At 51.0% G+C, this 18,905-nt stretch overlaps 1 protein-coding gene and 1 pseudogene across 5 annotated transcripts in view; one reads left to right on the forward strand and one right to left on the reverse strand.

Annotated features, from left to right (window-relative positions):
• Positions 1-108: 108 nt before the first annotated feature.
• Positions 109-18,905, reverse strand: part of DCAF8 (DDB1 and CUL4 associated factor 8) — a 41,783-nt gene continuing 22,986 nt past the window's right edge. For 3 of the 5 annotated variants that reach the window (XM_027048544.2, XM_027048543.2, XM_015076199.3), the window contains exons 7-14: positions 17,010-17,120; positions 9,505-9,577; positions 8,972-9,029; positions 8,357-8,464; positions 6,947-7,077; positions 3,145-3,264; positions 2,665-2,781; positions 109-2,045 (exon numbers count right to left, since the gene is read on the reverse strand). In XM_027048544.2, coding sequence (XP_026904345.1) covers positions 1,929-2,045; positions 2,665-2,781; positions 3,145-3,264; positions 6,947-7,077; positions 8,357-8,464; positions 8,972-9,029; positions 9,505-9,577; positions 17,010-17,120 — 835 coding nt within the window. In that variant the 3' untranslated portion in view covers positions 109-1,928. The remainder of the gene's footprint in view (positions 2,046-2,664; positions 2,782-3,144; positions 3,265-6,946; positions 7,078-8,356; positions 8,465-8,971; positions 9,030-9,504; positions 9,578-17,009; positions 17,121-18,905) is intronic. The other 2 variants (XM_053209441.1, XM_053209442.1) reach the window with 1 other exon arrangement.
• Positions 13,560-15,262, forward strand: LOC128313064 (40S ribosomal protein S25-like; annotated as a pseudogene).

Raw genomic sequence — 18,905 nt, forward strand, 5'->3', positions numbered from 1 at the left:
CGTAAGGGAGACAGGGCCAGGAGCCTATAGTGGAAGAGACCAACCCGGTCCATCACGAATGAATGGGCCACATGTCGCACACACACAGCGGCAGTCAGAAAAGAGAAGAAGAAAAAAAAAAAAAAGCTTTACTGAGAGAAAATACACAATCAATTCCAGAGTGCATGGTTTTCAGGCCACTCCACGACCCCTCCGGCAACAGGAGTGCGCGCGTCCCCGCCTTGGGGAGGAAACGCAGCAGCTGACATCTGGTCTGAGAGTTGCTAAGAAAAGGGGCAGGAGGAAGGAGTGCCTTCCATCCCTTCACTCTGCCCTTCCTTCCTGGCCTGTTCTAGGAGAATCGGGCCGCCTCAGGATGCAGAATTCCTGGTTGGGGGCTGGGGGGGCGGGGGGGGGGGGTGGATAGCAGCACAAGCAATAAGGGCAAAGATTCAACCTAGGACTTTCATTCAGCGACCAGTGACGAGACAGGTGTCCAAGCCCCAGCTATCTTCATCCTTAGATTAACGACTTGTCCCTCAGTCGCAAGATGTCAAGAGGTGGACCAGCTAGAGAGGCCACCCCAGGAGGCCTTTCTCTGCTATACTCTCCTCCCACGAGGAAGGGGGCTGCTGGGGCAGGGTGGGTGGCTTAGAGAATCAAGCAGCTACAGGTAAGAGTGAGCGTGTCCTCTGTCACGTACAGTATGAGGAGAGACGGTCTGCAGTGGCAGAACCTTCCTGAAGTCACAGTTCAGTCAAGTTTTCAAGACGGGCCAGCCTCTGGTTGGGAGAGCATCCTGGGAGCACCCACAAGACCCAAGGAGAGGTAGGAGATGTGGGGCAAAGAACTGAAAGGAACTCCGTTTTCCCAACCCCGCAACCGCGGCAGGAAGCAGAGAAGGGCAGAGTCGAGGATCTTTCCGTTCTGGAGCCTCCAAAAACCCCAGGGGGCGGCCCCCATCTCTGGTGGCCGCAAACAGAGGGCGGGCTGGGCCCTGTGTGACTGCGAGGGCCGGACTCCCACCCTCCACCTTCAGTCCCTTCCCTGCAGTCACGGAGGACATACAGGTATTCAAACTGACAAGAATTTTAACGTGCTACATCCAAGTTTGACTTGCTTTTTAATATATTTATAGATATAAAATTAGGCCTCTAACAGTGACAGGGCAAGGAGACTGCTGCCACCAAACAACTCTTTTTTAAGTAACAGAAGAGGGAACATCCTTCCTACCCTTCCTCCACTTCTGCCCCTCCTCCCGCCACCCCAGCCCCCCTCACCAGACCTAGTTAGGGGTGACGGGATGAAGAGAGGGGCATGCGTGCAACACCGTGGGAAGGACAGAGGATGAACGGGCGGGAAGGAAAGTGAAGAGTGTGGGGCGGTTAGGGGCTCCAAGGACTCCCCAGAATAACGGGATCCTGGGATGGGGTCGTCTGGGGGCGGCGGGGGGGGGGGGGGGGGCAGGGGAATGCAACTGTCACAGACTTTTAAAACATAAAGAAAAAGGTCAACAACCTAAACCAAAGAGAGAACGGCACATCCACCGCCCCCAGCCCGGCCCATTGGTACTGAACAGCCAGTTATCCCCGCCCCCCACCCAAGAAACAAGGGAGATTAAAGAAAAGGAAACCCCATTCCCTACCCCAAACCAGTTAACAAAATAGGCTCCTCCCTCCCAAAAAAAACAAGGCTTTGGGGAGAGGCCGTTTCTGCTGAGCCCTCTGCACCTCTCCGCGGAGCCCATGCCAGGGCCTGGCTCCTACTCCTAGCTGCTCCGCAGGTTCGCGCCCCCTCCGGTCTGTCTTTCTCCCAGGAGGTCTTTCTTTTATCTAAAGCAAAAAGTCCAAAGTGCGTTTCTGCTGAAGGTAAGGGCCTGAGACAGGAAAGGGCTGTCCAGGCAGGATCGGGGTTGGCAGCTCCGGCCCGCCCCTCCTGGGTCCAAGGCCTCAGGAAGGCATGCACTGCACCCGGTCGGGGCCCTCCTCCTCGTCCGAGGTGTCTGAGGAGCTGGGGGACTCATCCGAGTCTGCATCTGTGGCCCCAACCCCAGGCTCTCGCCAGCGCTGTAGAATGGGAAAGGCTTGTTAGTAGTTTCCCCACAAAGAGGACAAGCCTGTTAGGTCTTAACTGTAACTCAGGTGCTCTAGGCCAGGGGTCGGCGGACTTTTCCTTAAAAGGGCCAGATAATAACTATTACCGATCACGTCTATTGCATATGTCTATTGCAACTCTTCGGCTCCGCTGTGGTAGCACGAAAGCAGCCACAGACAACATGAATGGACGGGTATGGCTGTATTCCAGTAAAACTTTATTTGCCAAAACAGGCAGCATGCCAACTGCCAGAGTTTGCTTACCCCTGCCCTAGGCCTCTTCGGGCAGAAGGAGAAACAGAAAGTCACTCTGACACTTACCATTTTTCCCAACTCCTTCCCCACCCTCACGCCTCTGCCAACACCGCGCTCTCACGCGCGGCGATGGAGAGCAGAGAGCAGACCCCACCCGTCTGCCTGGTGGCTCTTCCAAGGCTACACCAGGGCTCTGGTGGGGGTGCAGGACAATGGATAAGAAACCCAACCACAACCACCCGATCGCTTTTTAAAATGGCGAGGAAGTGTGCACTAGGACATGTGACCCTTGCGGGGGTCACCGCCCCCGGGCGCCCACCCCCCCACGCCAGCTTACCCGGTGGTGGCGTCTCTGTCTCAGGTGATGCATGAGGAACCAGAGCATGTGGCTATCAAACAGGTCAGTGTGGTGCAAGCTGTCTTCATCCCGCTCCCGCTTGTTCTTCTTAATCACCTGAACCAGAGAGGGTGCTGGGGGTGAGTGTGGTGAGTAACGACTAGGGACCCTGGCCCTGATCAGAAGGGACTGGCGCCCCATCCCCCTGAAAACGTCCTTCAGGAGCTGTTAAGCCGAAGGGGAGCCAGACCAGATTAGGAAAGGGTGCCCCAGGTTTATCCACTGAGAAGGTCAGGAAGCTCTAAAATAGAACGATTCTTCCTCAAGAGCCCCCTTCCCCACTCCGCCGTGAACTCAGGGCACTCCACAGCTGCCCCTGGACCCCTGCGCAGGGGATGCTCCCCGAGGGCCAATCACAGCCGTGTGGGGGAGGGTGTTAGACTCAAAGTGCAACATGGACCTCCGCAGTCAGCCACTTACATCCTTCAGCCCCGTCAGCTCAGTGGAAGTTTCAGCAGTGGGTGCCCAGATCTTGACATCATGGTCTAGGCCGCTGGTTGCCAGCACAGGCAGGTGAGGGTGGGGCTCAAGACAGTTTACCTGGTCAAGAGGAAAGGAAACCACAGGCTCAGGGGTATATGGGAATAGGACTTAAAAACCACTACTCACCTGGCGCCAAACCTATTCCTCAATCAGAGCTGAGAGGGTGCTGGGAAGGCAGGCCCAACCATCACGAACGCAGGCCAAGGGCCCTGGGGGTGGAAGAAACGCTGGACACAGACCGGATGGATACAACAGGCCCATCTCTCATCTCCCAGGTATAGGCAGGGGTGGCCTCGCCCTAGACACAGCCGCAGGGGCAGGCGGGGGACTGGCCAAGCTCACCGCCGGCTTCACAAAAAGGCAATGAGGTCCAGATGACCTCATCTACTCCGGATTCCACAGTTCCAACTTGCCCAAGGCTGGAAAAAAAACCTCTCAGTGCCTTTCACCAAATGGCAAATAAATTTTTAAAAATGAAGAAAGCAGCAGCTGCCGCTGAGCCCCCAGAAAAGAGAGAACAATCACATTCACTTGGCACGGTTTACTTGGACTGGAGGGAGGCACAGGCTGGGGAGGGGTGAGGCAGTGGAGGCACGCGGATGCTGGAGAACCCTGCTCGCCCCAGGGGGACGGCATCCTGCTGTGCACCCAGAAAGCCCAACAGGCTCAGCCACAGGGTGGCACAGTGTAGGAACACAGCTTCCTGGGGCATCCAGGGCATCAATCTAAACCACCTCTGGGTACAGTGACTGCGCAGGAGAAAGGGACTGTGGCAGACAGGCAGGCCTTCTGGCTTCAGCAGCTTCCTTCTGTCTGGAGGCACCCATGCCCCCTGCTGTCTAACTTGGAAACATCAGCCTTCCAAACAGGGCAGGGCAGGGCAGGGCAGGGCAGGGCAGGCAGCTCCCAGGGCCACTGGAAAAGCTGGTCCCAGATCTAGCTGCTAAAGCATTTTGGGGCTTAGTCAGCCGAAGAATAGATAGGAAAGGCACCCGGAAGGAAGAGGGTGTGGCCCTAGCCGGTCCTCACCCGTGCCCCCCCCACCATCCCATCCCGCCTTGCAGCTGCCCCCGTAGGCCAAAAAAACAACCCCTGGCAAAAAGCCTCTTTTATCTTTTCCTTCTCTCTGGACCAACCTCCTCTGCCTGGCCTGCACACGCAGAGAGCGCAGCTGAGGGGAAACTGGGGCCAGCATGGAAAATAATACTGACCCGGGCTTCCAATCATCTTTGTTCTTCCATTTTACAAGTAAATAAATGCTCAGAGAAGACTGAAGTGAAGCCCGAGCCTGAGAGTAAAGCAGAAACCACGTTTCCCCTCTTCTCCTTCTCTCAAGCCCCGTATCAGCTCACTGCGAAGTTTCTACTGGAGTTCTTTTCGGGTAGTGCGGACAGTTCTCAGCATCTGCGGCATGAGGAGACCCCAGACAGGAGCTCCACTGCCGGAGATTATTATCCAAAGATACGTGACAACCTACACGTACAAACCAGAGATCATTCCGCCGCCTCCTGATGAGCCCTCCACCCTGACTACCTCTCCTGGAGCAAGTCAGCAAAATCAAAAAAATTCCTTGGAACTTGGGACTAAGGACAAAGCCAAGGGCAAGAGAGACAGCAGTCAATACCGTATAGTACCTGGGTTGGAGCCTGCAGGGGGAGCCGACAGAGAGCTTCTGGGCCAGGCCCGTCTGAACGCCAGCACTACCCGGTCAGTAACAACCTGAGCGGAGCAACGAGCTCCAGCCTCAAGAGGCCTGGGCTGGGAGATACGCAGATGGGACAGAGCAGTGAAGTGCTCTGGGGGACCAAGGACTGTCCTTAACATCAACCCCACCCCCTTGTCCTTAAATGGGAACAAAGAAAGGACTAGAGACTGACGCAAAACCAGAGTCGAGAGACCTGGGCAAGGCGGATGATAACTTCTAAGATCCCTTCTGGCTGTAATATTCTACTTTACAATGAGCTGCAATGCATCTTCTTTGGAGGCTGGTGCCTGGCGACCTGCTGCGGGGAAGTCAGGGCCAAAAACACGGAGGTGGCCAGGTGGGAACACACAGATCATCAAGCTCACATGGGGACAAGAACAAGCTGGGAAACGCTCTTCAGGGTGCAGCCTCTTGATCTCTTGTTCTGGTCTCTCACTCTCGTGACCACCAGATCCAGGCATGGGGCCCGCCTATCCCAAGCGGCTGCCCTCTCCACCTGAGAACCTGGATTACCCATCAGACCCTGCTATTGGCAGAGCTGAAAGCAAACCGGCCTGCAGAGTGGTTTGGGAGAGGGCAATCGGCCCTGCGTCTCTCCGGAACGGAACGCAAGACAGTTTATGATCTAGAAAGGATTCACTGGGCCCTTCTGACTTCCTTCTGACTACATGCCCACTGCAGAATTCTCACGAAGACTCCAGTGTTTTAGTTTGTTCACTGCAGGTGATAGAGGAGGACCTACGGAAGGGCAGGACAGGAAGCGGGCAACAGTGAGATACGCCTTCAAGCTCCACACCCTCTCCACATGCGTCCAGGCCAGAGAAGCCTGGGATCTCTACTGGCCCCAGGTCCCAAAAACTTAGACAAAACCAGAAAAAAATCTGAAAGAGCTTCACGTGAAGGCAAGAAACACACAAGGAAAGGGAGCCTGACTGCAAAGCACCATTTTAAATTCTACCACCACTGTCTGGACACCTCATGAAGAGATGGGCTCTTTGCAACTGCCCGGAGCTGAGACGGGATGAAAAGGGAGAGAGACCAAGCTGTCTCAGCCGTTCCTGACAGGCTCCTAACCAGACTCGGGTAATCAGTACAAGGCAGTCTCCCAAACTGCCTCTTTCAGATCTTCTGCAGTCCAAAAACCTTACAATAGGAAGCCACTAAATTCCTTTTCAGAGTCTGGGTCTCAAAAAAGAAAAAAAATATATGATGAGCTAGATGGGTCTTAAGAGCTGACCGTACTTCACTCCCCAATTCAGGACCCCTCATGCTTCCTTTCTGCCCTACCCCTACGAAGGGTGTCTGGAATTCAAAGGACAGGCAGACTGATCTGCTCATGGGCTGTACAGCAGGCTGCTCAGTCATTATTTAAACCACCACCACAACAAATCACCGTATTTGCTCTGTCCCTATCTAAATGTAGATGTTATGGGTTTATATTCATTTAAATATAAACATGACATTCCACCTCTACGTATTTAATATGTATCTCCTAAGTACAAGGATATTCTCCTATATAAATAAAATGCTATTGTCACATGACAGAAACCTAACATTGAATGCCCCACGGAAGGATGTGTGGACCATATTCTGACTCTCCCAACTGCCTGAAAAGTGCTCCTTCTACCTCGTATCCACTGACCCAGGATCTAGTCAAGATGCCTACTCAGCTACTCTTAAGAGATGAGGCACGTGGCACGGAGACCCCTTTGGCACCGGGCACGATGGGAGTGCCCTGAACTCCAGTGCTCTCCTTTCAGAAAAGGTGCATGGCTAGAGACCCCTCATTCAGGCCACAGGCTCTTCCCTACAGTCCCTTTCTCTCCCGAACAAACCATGCCTCAGAGGGGCAGAAGGCAGAACACGGGAGAAAACATTCCATGCAAACCTCAGCACCCCCTGGTGCCTTCGATGTGGCTGGCCAGACTCCAAGACAGGGCATCGCGCCGCCACAGTGAACTCAGGGGCCCTGCGAACACCTACCTCAATGGCGAGAAGAGCAGGGAGCCGGCCAGGCCGGCACAGCGTACTCACCACGCCTCCCTTGTCCCCCTCCATGAACTGCACGATCTGGCAGGAGGACTTCTCCCAGAGGAAGATGTGCCCGCAGTCACTGCCGCTCACCACAAACTCGCTCTTGGGGCCATAGAAATTGACGCCTTTTACTGAAATGATGAACGAGGGAAGAAACCACACGGAAGTTGGCATCAGGCCTGTATGTATTTACCTCACAGGGAATTTAGTTATTCACAAAGTCCGAGTCAGCAAAGAGCCACAGAATCCCTTTCATTTTCACAAACCAAATCAAGGGCTCGTGCGTATACAACAGACAGAGCAAGAGTCATGCCATTCCCCGAGCCTGCTTCTAGTCCCTCCAAGAGCTCCGTGGGGCAGAGGGGCTCCGGTCCCTCGGTGGCAGCCTCAATCACCGTGGTCTATACCCTGCGGGGCACCCCCGGCCTCACGAATGAATCACCCCACTAGGCAGCCCTGTTCCACACTCCCGGCCCATCCTTGGTTTGTGTGCTTCCTTAGGACCCCGTCAGTGCTTCCTGGGCCGGCAGTGGGGCTAAGGACGGAGGAATATGCCACAGCTGCCCGTAAGAAGCGCCCGTACCCAAGACTGAACAACAGGGCTCCACTCTGGGACGTGGCTAGGGGAGCTGGGGGCCCAAGCTCCGCGCCGAGCACGGGGCTGCACCCTCGCCCTGGCTGCCCGTGGACTAAGTTCCAAGCCCAAGTTCTCCCGCTCTCCTCACTCGCTCGGAAGGAAAGGACACGTCCCTCCAAGTCAAAATTACGACAGATACTTGTTGGGAGTGGTGGCAGCAACAGAGCCGTGGCCACCCCAACTTTTCTGTACACGAGAGTCCAGTAGGGAGCTTCTCAAGAACTCCAACCATGCTGTACCCCACGCCAGCTGAATCAGATGTCTGAAGACAGAAGCCACGCTTCGGCATTTCCGAAAGGTCGGCAGTGAGTCCGTGGCACGGTGAAGCCAGGCAGCCGCACGCAGAACCCAGACGGCCGTTCCCGCCGCAGACTGGGGAGGAGCCCCCAGCACCACCCTCCTCCTCCTCTGGCTCCTCCCAGAGGCCCACCGCCCCCTCCACCCTAGAGTGAGCAGCTCCCCATTTCAGGCAGTTCGGTACCACCGGCAGCGGACGGCTTTCCCAGACTCCCCGACAAGCCTGGTAAGCCTGTAGTCGCCTGGAAAAATAGTCACCCACGTCTCCTTACGCCCAGAGGAAGTAACCTCCCTGCAGGGATCGAGGGGCTTCGGGCCCTCCGTGCTTGAGCACAGCAGGCCCGTGAAAACCCCTGGCCAATTAATCAGGGACACCCTCCCCCTGCCAAGTCCCTCAGGTAGTTCTTATCTGTACAACCTGATCGAAACACTGCAGTTGTCTAAGCCACCGGACAGAAACTAAAAGACAGCCTCACCTGTGGCATTATTTCTGTGGCCCTTGTATCTCTTCACATACTGGGCCCCGTCGCTGTGAGAGGAGTTGAAGAGGTAAATGTCTTCGTCGTTGTAACTGGCCAGGAGCTCTGCCAAGAACAAGCAGACAGTAGTGAAGGCAAAGGCTGAAAAACAGCCGGGACCAGGAGTCGGGGGCTGGGGTGCAGCTTCTGGCCGGTAGTGCCCCCTCCTAATACCCGGGGATGGCACCCATCTCACTCAGTTGGAACGGCAGGCAGGTCAGGTGTCCAGGGTAGACTGAGAACACGCTGCCAACCCAGGGGTAGCAGGATGCTCAGGAAGGTCACACCCACTGACTCGAGGAGGAGCCGAAGGCGTGAGCACCTGCTCAGGCAAGGAGCCTGGGCTTCGGGACGGGCGCTGCGAAATCTGATCTGCGGGTGGCGCCCGGCGCCTCCGGGGGTCGTCTGCTGTGTCCTCCCGCTCGTGTGCTCACCAGCAGCGACTACTCCCCAGCTGCTCCACTCGGAGCCAGGGCACGGCGGTGAGCGCCGGAGGGCACGCGCCTCACTGGCCCGGCAGCTCCCTGGACAGAGGGGGCGCGCCAGCCTCGGAGCCGGGCCCTGCGCACGTACCTGTGCCGTCGTGGCTGAACACAAGACAGGTGATGTTTGCTTTGGACTCACTGTTCACCTGCAATAAGGAGCAGATACTGACTGATGCCCCACCCCCCCACTTGTCACACCACCTTCAGGAAACAGGTTTTCCTTCAAACTCCCCTACATCTTCTCCCAGAGAGTGAGAGAGCGGAAGAGAGAGACGGACAGGAGTACAGCCAGTGACACGTGGCCGCCTCGGGGGAGAGGGCTTTCGGCTGGCCGTCTTCTGTAGGATGCCAGCCATCCTACATCCGCCCTGTCTCACTCAGCCCCACCGTCACGGGGCAAGGCAGTTATCTTTACCTCCGCACTTTGTCGCTAAGAAAACCTAGCTAACGGAGGTGAAGCGACTGCCGGAGACCGCAAAGCCAGTAAGTGGTGGAGCCAGGATTCAAATCCAGGGGTCTGACTCCAAAGCCCAAGCTCCGCCCGCCAGGCCGACAAGTTTGGGGACAGCCTTGGGGTTGAGTCGGGGAAGCCTGGAACCGCCGGCCCCTCGTGAACCTTACCAGGTGGTGAGGACAGAATTTCTTGAGCACTCCGTTGTTCTCATTCTCATCAATTTTCCTCTGGTCGTAAATCCTGCCGTGGGCGGAAACGACGGAGATGTTACAACTTACAAACCGATCCCTTGAAGAGCTGCAATGCGTAGTGGCGGGAACCACGGCCAGTGGGAGGTCAGGACAGATAAAGGACAGTCCCCAACCAGGCTTCTGGCTCCCGCTCTTCCCTGAAGGCCCGCCTCTCCTACCCCCTTCCAAACCCTAGCTCTCCTCCAGGTGGTAATCCTAAACCACATCAGCCTGAAGCGGCTTCTCTCCTCACCCAGCTTGTAATCGCTTACTGTTGACTTCCACCGAAAGCTCCCCAACAGGGTCCGCTGCTACCAGGCCGGGCTCGTGCAAGTCCTCGGGTCTTCAGTCCCGTCTTGGCCCCTTACTTGGCTGGTTCTCCCTCTCGTTCCCCACGCTGGCAATTACGAACACCCACCACACCAGGATCTCCTCCAGACGTCCTCTCTCCTGCCTTCATTCCCATCCAACCACGGTCCCCTTCCCTCATCTCTGCAACCCAACCTCTGACCATCCATTCCAACATCTGGGGCAGATGTCGTGTGCGAGCGTCCCGCCAGGCGCTGGACATCCGGGAGAAACCACACACGGCGGCGTGTTTCCTCCAGTCTCCGCAGCTGCTCTTAACTTCATCCCTGCAGGACCTGATTCCGTCTGTCTACTCTTCAACCTCCTCCTCGTGCCTGTCCGCCCACTTCCCAAAAACCCTCCCTCCACTGACCGGCCCCACCGCTGCCTTTTCTGCCCCTCCCTGTTGTAGTCAAATTACTAAGCAGAGCAACCTGCATCAACGTTTTCACCTCCTCGCTCCCTATTCACTTCTCAATCCACTGCAGTCCAGCCTCGGCCCTCAGCCCTCTACTGAGACTTGTCTGGCTCAAGTCACCAGGACCTGACGGCCTCCACCCACAGCAGGGTCTCGGGGCGTCTCTCTCGCATCCCGACAGCGTTCACCACTCCTGCCCTCAAACGGTGTCTTTCCTTGATGGCCAACGGCCCCTTACTGGTGTTCATGAGCTCGTCTGTCTGTCTCTCTAAAATGCCCATGTTCCCCAGAGGCCGGGTCTTCAGCTCTCCAGCCTCTGTATAGGGAAACCGCAACCTAGAGAGAGGTTTCGCTGAGATTATTTGTATCCTTCTGACCTCCTTGCTCATGTCATCACCAGAATCATTCCAAAATGCAATATTTTGTGTAAATTCCCGGCTTAAAATCTACTCAGTGACTCTGTATTTTCTACTAGATAAAGTCCAAACTCCTTAGTACATACAACTCTCCATCTCTTCTCAAAAGATCCTACACGTTACACAAAAACAAAACAAGAAAGCGACGCTTCCCTGAAGACACCATGTCGCAACCTTACTCTCTCACCTCCACACACACTGCTCCCTCTACCTGATACGCTAATTTTGTCTTTAGTATTTCCTCTGTGAGAAAGAACAGCATGGTGAAAGGGTTTCTACCACATCTGAGGCGCACGATCTGAGTTCAAATACTAACTCTGCTACTTAGTAGCTGAGTAATCCTGGGAAGTTACTTAGTATTTTTAATCCTTACATACCTGTTTCTCCAGAATGCTCCCTGTATGTCTAGTCAAGTGTGTGTCTAGCACATAGCAGGTGCTTAGTAAACACTGGATGAAGAAATGAATGAATCAATACATACTTCTATTCTCCACAATTTCTTGCTTAATATCCTCCTGCGTTGAGAATTACCCAGAAATCTTTGCCAAATGAACACCGAATAAAGAAAAGACAAATAGGACAGGTGCCTGGGTGACTCAGTTGGTTAAGCGTCTGGTTCTTGGTTTCGGCTCAGGTCACCATCTCACGTTTCGTGGGTTTGAGCCCCATGTACAGCTCTGTGCTGACATCGCGGAGCCTGCTTAGTTGCGTCTCCCTCTCTCTCTGCCCCTCCCCTAGCTATCAAAAAAAAATAAATAAATAAACCACAAATAGGAGACTGCTACATTGCTAATTAGTACTCTTCAACAAACAGAGCATCTGATAATCAATTTTTTCCCTCTAAACTAAACCAACAGTTCTTAAATGTCACTAAGCAATCGTAAACTTTGTAAGTCTGCAAATTAGTAAAACATATTTACTTATTTTTTAATGTTTATTTATTTTTCAGAGAGAGAGAGAGAGAGAGAGACAGAGACAGAGCATGAGCAGGGGAGGGGCACAGAAAGAGGGAGACACAGAATCCGAAGCAGGCTCCAGGCTCAGAGCTGTCAGCACAGAGCCTGATGCAGGGCTCAAACCCACGACCTGTGATTATGACCTGAGCCAAAGTCGGACGCTTAACCGACTAAGCCACCCAGGTGCCCTGTAAAACACATTTAAATATGCAATATTTTGGTATATGGACCATTCAGTATTCCTCAGTATCTAATGCGCTCTGCCCCTCCTCTTTATGAAGAAATCTTTACATTCCTTCCCCTTTCTTCGGTATTTATCAAGAACCTACTATATTCTACGGGGCGCCTGGGGGCGCTCAGCCGGTTAAGCATTGGACTCTTTATTTTTGGCTCAGGTCAGATCTCCCAGTTCATGGGATCAAGCCCATGTCAGGCTCTGTGCTGACAGCATGGAGTCTGCTTGGGATTCTCTCTCTCTCTGCCCCCACCCCCACCCCCCCACCCCACCCCCGTGCATGTGCTCTCGCTCTCAAAATAAATAAACTTAAAAAAAAAAAACTACTATATTCTAGCTGTGAAGCTAGACTAGGGGTTGGTAAACCTTTTCTTAAATGGCAAGATAGTGAATATTTTAAGCTGACAAGCCACCTGGTCCTTGATACAACTACTGAACTCTGCCACTGTAGCATAAAAGTAGCCTTGGATAACACGTAGACGAACAGCCAGGGCTGTGCTCCAATAAAACTTTACTTAGGAAAAAAACAGGCAGTGTAGCTTGTCAATTACTGAGCCAGACAGCGCCGATACAAAGATGAATACGAATTTTTCCCTTATTTTCTGAGCATAAGACAGGAAGAAATTTCAAATGGCAGAGACTTTATTTTTTAGAGCAGTCCCAGGCTTACAGTCAAGTTGAGAGAGCTGACAGAGATTTCTCATACACTCTCTGTCCACACGTGAGCATCATCTCCACCATTATCAACAACACCCACCAGAGTGGTTTGTGTTTGCTCTTACCAAGGATGAAGCTACACCCACACATCATGATCGCCCAAAGTCCACAGTTTACCTGAGGGCTCGCTCTTGACGTGGTCCTTTCTACAGGTTTGGACAGATGGATGATGACACCTACCCATCATTATGGTATCATACAGAGCACTGTCACTGTCCCCAAAATCCTCTGTGCCCTGCCTGTTCTTCTCGCCTCTCCCGTAACAACACTAGTATTTTTACTGTCCTCATAGTTTACTGCCTTTTCCTGAATATCATGTTGCTGGGATCGCATAGTATGTAGCCTTTTCAGATTGTTTTTTTTTTTTTTTTACTTAGTAATATGCATTTCATGTCCCTCCATGTCTTTTTGTGCCTCGTTAGCTCATTTCGTTTTTAGCACTGAATCCCATCCCATTATCTGGATGTCCCAGTTTATGCATTCACCCACTGAGGGACACCTTGGTTGTTCCCAAGTTTTGGTAATGATGAATAAAGCTGTGATGCACGTCGTGTACAGGTTTCGTTGTGGACAGAAGTTTTCAGCTCCTCTGGATAAATACCAAGAAGCATGGCTGCTGGATCAAACGGAACAGCATGTTTAGTTCTATGAGAAACAATCACACTGTCTTCCAACGTGGCTGTACCATTTTGCATTCCCAGCAATTGTTAGGGTTCCCATGGCTCCACATACCTGCCAGCATTTGCTGTGGTCCGTGTTCTGTAGCAGTCTCTCGTTGCTTAATATGTATTTTCCCGATGACACAGAGGTGGAACACCTTTTTATACCTTCTTCAGTGAGGCGTCTGTTAAGGTCTCTGACCCATTTTTTTTTGAGCTGTTTTCTTACCGTTGAGTTTTAAAAGTTCTTTATGTATTTTAAACAACGGTCTTTTCTCAGATAGGTCTTTTGCAAATATTTAATCCCAATCTGTGGCTTGTTTTCTAATTCTCTTCGACAGTGTCTTTTACAGAGCAGAAGTTTTTCATTTTAATAAAGTCCACCTTATCAACTATTTCTTTCACAAACTGTGTCTCTGGTGTTGTATCTGAAAAGGCGTCACCACTTTTGGTCCAACATCTCAGCAAGGCCCGCAGGGGTGCCCGCTGCTCTCTGAGCTTTGCAATGCCACCCAAGGATGACGAGAAGAAGAAAGATGCCAAAAAGTTGGCCAAAAAAGACAAAGACCCAGTGAACAAATCTGGGGGCAAGGCCAAAAAGAAGTGTCCAAAGGCAAAGTTTGGGACAAGCTCCATAACCTGGTCTTGTTTGACAAAGCAACTCATGACAAACTCCGGAAGGCCGTTCCTAACCATAAGCTCAGACTCTAGCTGTTGTCTGTCCTGAGACACCGGGGATTTGAGGTTTTCTGGCCAAGGCAGCCCCCCCAGGAGCTCCTTAGCGAAGGATTTATCAAACTGGTTTCAAAGTACAGAGCTCAAGCTATTTACACCAGGAACACCAAGGACGGAGATGCCCCAGCCGCTGGTGAAGACGCACGAATAGATCCCACCAACTGTACGTTTTAGACAATAAAAACTTATTAAATCAAAATTGAAGTAAAAAGGCATCACCATACCCCAGCAAGGTCATCTGGGTTTTGTCCTACGTGATCACCTAAGAGTTTTATAGTTTGGGGTTTTACTGGTAGGTCTATGATCCACCCGAGTCAGTTTTTGTGAAGGGTGTACAGTGTGTGCCTAGATTCCCTTTTTTTCCACACGTGGATGCCCAGCTGTCTCAGTACCATCTGTGGAAGAGGTTACTTCTGCTCCACTGGACTGCCTATACTCCTTTGTCAGAGGTAAGGGGACTACACTCACACAGGTCTACTTTTGGGCTCTCTGCTCTAGCCCACTGATCTGTCTGTCTGTTGTTTTGCCAGTACTACACCATCTTCATTACTGCAAGTCTTGAAATCGGGTAGTGTCAGTCCTCCAGCTTCGTTCTTGCCCTTCGACACCGTGTTGACTATTATGGGTCTCCTGCCTCTCTGTATAAACTTTAGAAAGGGTTTGTCACTATCCATAGAATAACTTGCTGGGATGTTGATTAGAACTGCACCAAATCAGCAGATCCAGTTGGGAAGAAGTGACATCTCCATGGCAGTGAGTCTTTCTATGCCCTTCACGTTTCAAATCAGATAAAGAGTGGCTTCGGCATGACCTCAGCACCCAGCACCCTTATGTTACCTCCCTCCACGCTCCTCCAGGTACCCACCAACTTGTCACGTTATAGTCTCTCTCTTCCCGCCTCACCTCCTCTTCCCCGCCACCTGCCGGTAATCTAGTGTTCTCTGTTTTGTGAAGATCAGCCCAAGGACAGGGAAGCAAAGGGACCATCTACCCACTCCAAGTCCTTTGCCAACATATTTACCTGTCCACCAACCACCACAGGATTCATTCATCTGATACATTCTCCTCTTCTTCACGCCTTTCGATTCGTTAACCAACCCAAACAAGATTTAGTAGGAGGCACTCACACCTCCACCATCTCCATTTGCCTGCTTTTTCCCTTCTTTCCCCTCCTTCCCCCACCTTTTTGGGCTCACAGACCAAAAAGCATGTCTCTCTAGGCTTCCTTTCAACGCTCCCTCACAACACTAAAACAAAATTTTGTATTCATGATGCAAAGGCCTTGAGGATGAGTAAGCTATTTCTCTGTGTCCCCTTGAAGGAATTCCTTTAGGCTAGGAATGAAAGCAACTGGCGTATGATGTAAACTATCCAGTAACGATACTTTCAAATTTGTACCGAAAAGGTGAGCTCTGATGGGGAAATCCCAAAACATTCAACTGGCTGAACCGAAGAGGTGCCAGAGAAACTGGGGATGACCCTAACGTCAGAGAAGAGCTGGGATGCTACAAGGGCCATCTGCTTGCACAGGGTCAGGGGGCCTCAAAACCCACACAGGCTTCTGCCAAGTAAATAGCCCGTATCTCCTCAGAATCTGGGATGTACAAAGGGACAGGGGATACTGAAGCTGGTAAGAAACAGAAAATCGAAGTATTTCCCCTTGTGCTGAAATGCTAAAACTAATTTCCAGCTTTACTCTAACCATGGCCAAGTATTAGCTTTGGATTAAGGCATTATCAACTGCAGTTCTCAACAAAGCCAACTGCTTCAGTCTCCTCCAAACATCAAGGACCAGTGGGTGAATTATCTACAGACACAGACTTTGCAAGCAATCCAGGGATCTGGGCAGGAAATCCAAATCAGGAATTTCAGTAAATGCCCCATTTGCAGGAGGCACCACCTGGTCGTTCTGACAACTCCAACCCCTGTTGATCAACTGCTTCTTATTTAAAAAACAAAACAAAACAAAAACTACCACTATGTATCTGTTATTGGTGAATAAAGGACAGGAATTTGAAAAGCGAGGGAAACAGGAAGTAGAGAATAACAAAGTTGCCCAATTCTCTTGTGGCAGGATTCTTGAACAAGGGAAGGTCATCTCTCATGCATTTCTAAAAACTGAATCTATCCCCAAGACACTTATCAATGAAATTAATTTCAGAATACAGTTACACAAATGAGTTTTCGTTGAAAAAGGAAGATAATGCTTTCCACCCACCACCAGGAAAGCAAAAAGTCATTTATTTTCCTAGTGATCCTCTGTCTCCTCCCTTTTAAACTGATGATCACTCAGCAAAGGGGGATGGTATAGCCACAGAAATATAGTTCATGCAGGCCAACTGGGTAGGGGTTTTGTGACGTGACTAACTTTGTGACGAAGGGCTAGAAGGAAGCTAAGTGGTGCACGTGAGCACTGAATCTCTGAAGTCTGGTTTTCCTTAGGATGGGCCCCAACAGCAAGCGTTATAGCAAATGTTCACAGTGACGAAGGGATCACTATGAAAAAAGAAAACTGGTTCATGACGGTGGGAGTCAAAAACCCTGAGTTCACAGTGAGAACTCCCACTCAGATCTGTATGTGAAACCATTCAAAATTTTTAGTACATGTTAACTTATACATGAAAAATGGTGGAAAATATTTACCAATAGAGGATTTGCTAGTAAACCTGGGTTTATGTCTCAGCTGCTCTGTAGGGACCTTGGCCAACTTATCAAACTTCTTTAAAACTTGATCATCTCTATAATATGGTAAGCTACCCCCCGCCCCCCACATCAGGACCGTTACATTAGGGAACAGAATGCCTCAGAAGGAGCTTAAACTCTTTGGAAGACGATAAAAAACTCAAGACGGCGGGCAATGGATTCCTAGGCCATTCACACATTCCCACAAGAGACACCTGGCGGCAGCCAATGCGTCAAGTCTCAAACTCCTCAGAGACACAAAGGAGCCAGACTCACCTTACAAACTGATCTCGTCCACCCACTGCAAACTGGTGGGTATTGGCAGGATTCACATAGATCGTATAGAGCCCCACTTTCTTCTCCTTCTCTTTTGTCACCACCAGTTTCCTTTAAGAGTAGAAACGTAGAAAAGTTATATTCTCGAAAATACCCAGATGGTCATGGCAAGAGAGAGCAGAGAGTAATGCAGACAAAGCTACGAAGAAACCAGATTCTGATTGAGAAAGAAAGAAAAAAGTGGTCTTGGGGCACCAGGAGGCTCAGTCGGTTAAGCATTTGACTCTTGATTTCTGCTCAGGTTATGATCTCACGATTCATGAGTTCAAGTCCGGTGACAGGCGCTGAGCTGACAGCGACGAGCCTGCCTGGGATTCTTTCTTTCTCTCTCTTTCTCTCTCTCTCTCTCTCCCCCCCCCACCCCCCCTCCCCCGCCCCCACTCACATGTTTGTGCATGTTCTCTCTAAATAAATAAATAAATAAATAAATAAAAACTTAGAAACGGAAAAAGTGGTTTTGTTAGTTTTGAACACTGGAACAAGAACAAGACAAAATCACTTCCACGTACATTTAATAAATGCTACTTTGAGGAATGGAAAAACAAATGCATAGTAAGTCATTTTCCGGTGTTCCCCAAGACATGTAAGGTACACATACACAAAAGTACTGCTCCCCAGGTGGTGTCAGTTTAGCTGGAGCCCAACAAGACGACCCTGCCCACACCTTCCCGTCCTAGATAAAAACACCCTCCCAATCATCTGGGAGCAGTCAGCAAGAGGACCAATCATGAAAACAGTGGCCAGAAGGGACCTTAGGGTTAAATCTGTCTCCCGGATTCCACAGAAGTGTCACAACCCAGCTCTAAACATGCACACTGAAGACTGACAAACCACAGTTTCCTGGCACAGGGACAGCCCGGAGGAAACCAGCATTCTTCCTTTACCCGAAGTGAGCTAGGAGAGGAGATTCCTAAGAAGACAGCTGTCTACAAGGCTGGCTAATCCTCTCTAAATTACTCCTCTGATTGTACCACAAAAGGCAGTCCTTAGGAGGGTACTGGGGTCCTGAGGAAACTCTCTAAAATTCTGAAGTAGCCAGAAGGCTCGGACTAAATAATTCTATTCTGTCCCAGCTTAAAGGTGGCACCACGGCTTCCCAGGTCTAAGTGTCCAGCCAGTCAAATGTGACATCACAGAGATTAGTAAATTTACAGGAAATGAAAGACTGGGAAGGAAAGGGCTGGGTTCTAGCTTTCGTTTTTAATTCTAGAGTTTTGCTCATCTTGTTGCTATGGAAACTGAAAGAAATATAACCATGACAACGAGTTTCTTGGTAAAGAAATGATTTTAGCATCCTCTCTGCCTGGTCAAAGTCACTCCAGCCTAGAAATGCGCTAAGCAAAGTGGAGAGATTTTACTTGATTTTAAAATCTCTGTAACCTTTCATTAAAACAGTAGATGGAAATCATGAAAAATGAATGTCATTAGGAAATACACACACATACACAACCTCAAAAACACAAGGTAGAAAACACTCCAAAAAGAGTTTAAGGACTAAAACCAGCAGTGGAGAAGAGACAGCTCTAATCATTTGTTTTTGTTTTTTTGAAAGAGAGCACGCAAGTGGACGGGGGCGGGGAGGAGAAGGAATCCCAAACAGGCTATGCACTGTCAGCTCAGAGCCCATCACAGGGTTCAAACTCATGAAGCAAGAGATCATGACCTGAGCCAAGATCAAGAGCTGGACGCTTAACCGACCGAGCCACCCGGGTGCCCCGTCTAATCGGGCTGTAGACAGGAAGAACGAGCAGATGCTGCTTTTCACAGGACCATTCCATTTCCTCAGCAGTTTGGACCTTCAGAAGGAGAGGGTCAGACAAATATAAAGGTGACCAC

This window comes from Acinonyx jubatus, chromosome E4 (assembly GCF_027475565.1).
Source record: "Acinonyx jubatus isolate Ajub_Pintada_27869175 chromosome E4, VMU_Ajub_asm_v1.0, whole genome shotgun sequence".
NCBI classification, from domain to species: Eukaryota; Metazoa; Chordata; class Mammalia; order Carnivora; family Felidae; genus Acinonyx; species Acinonyx jubatus.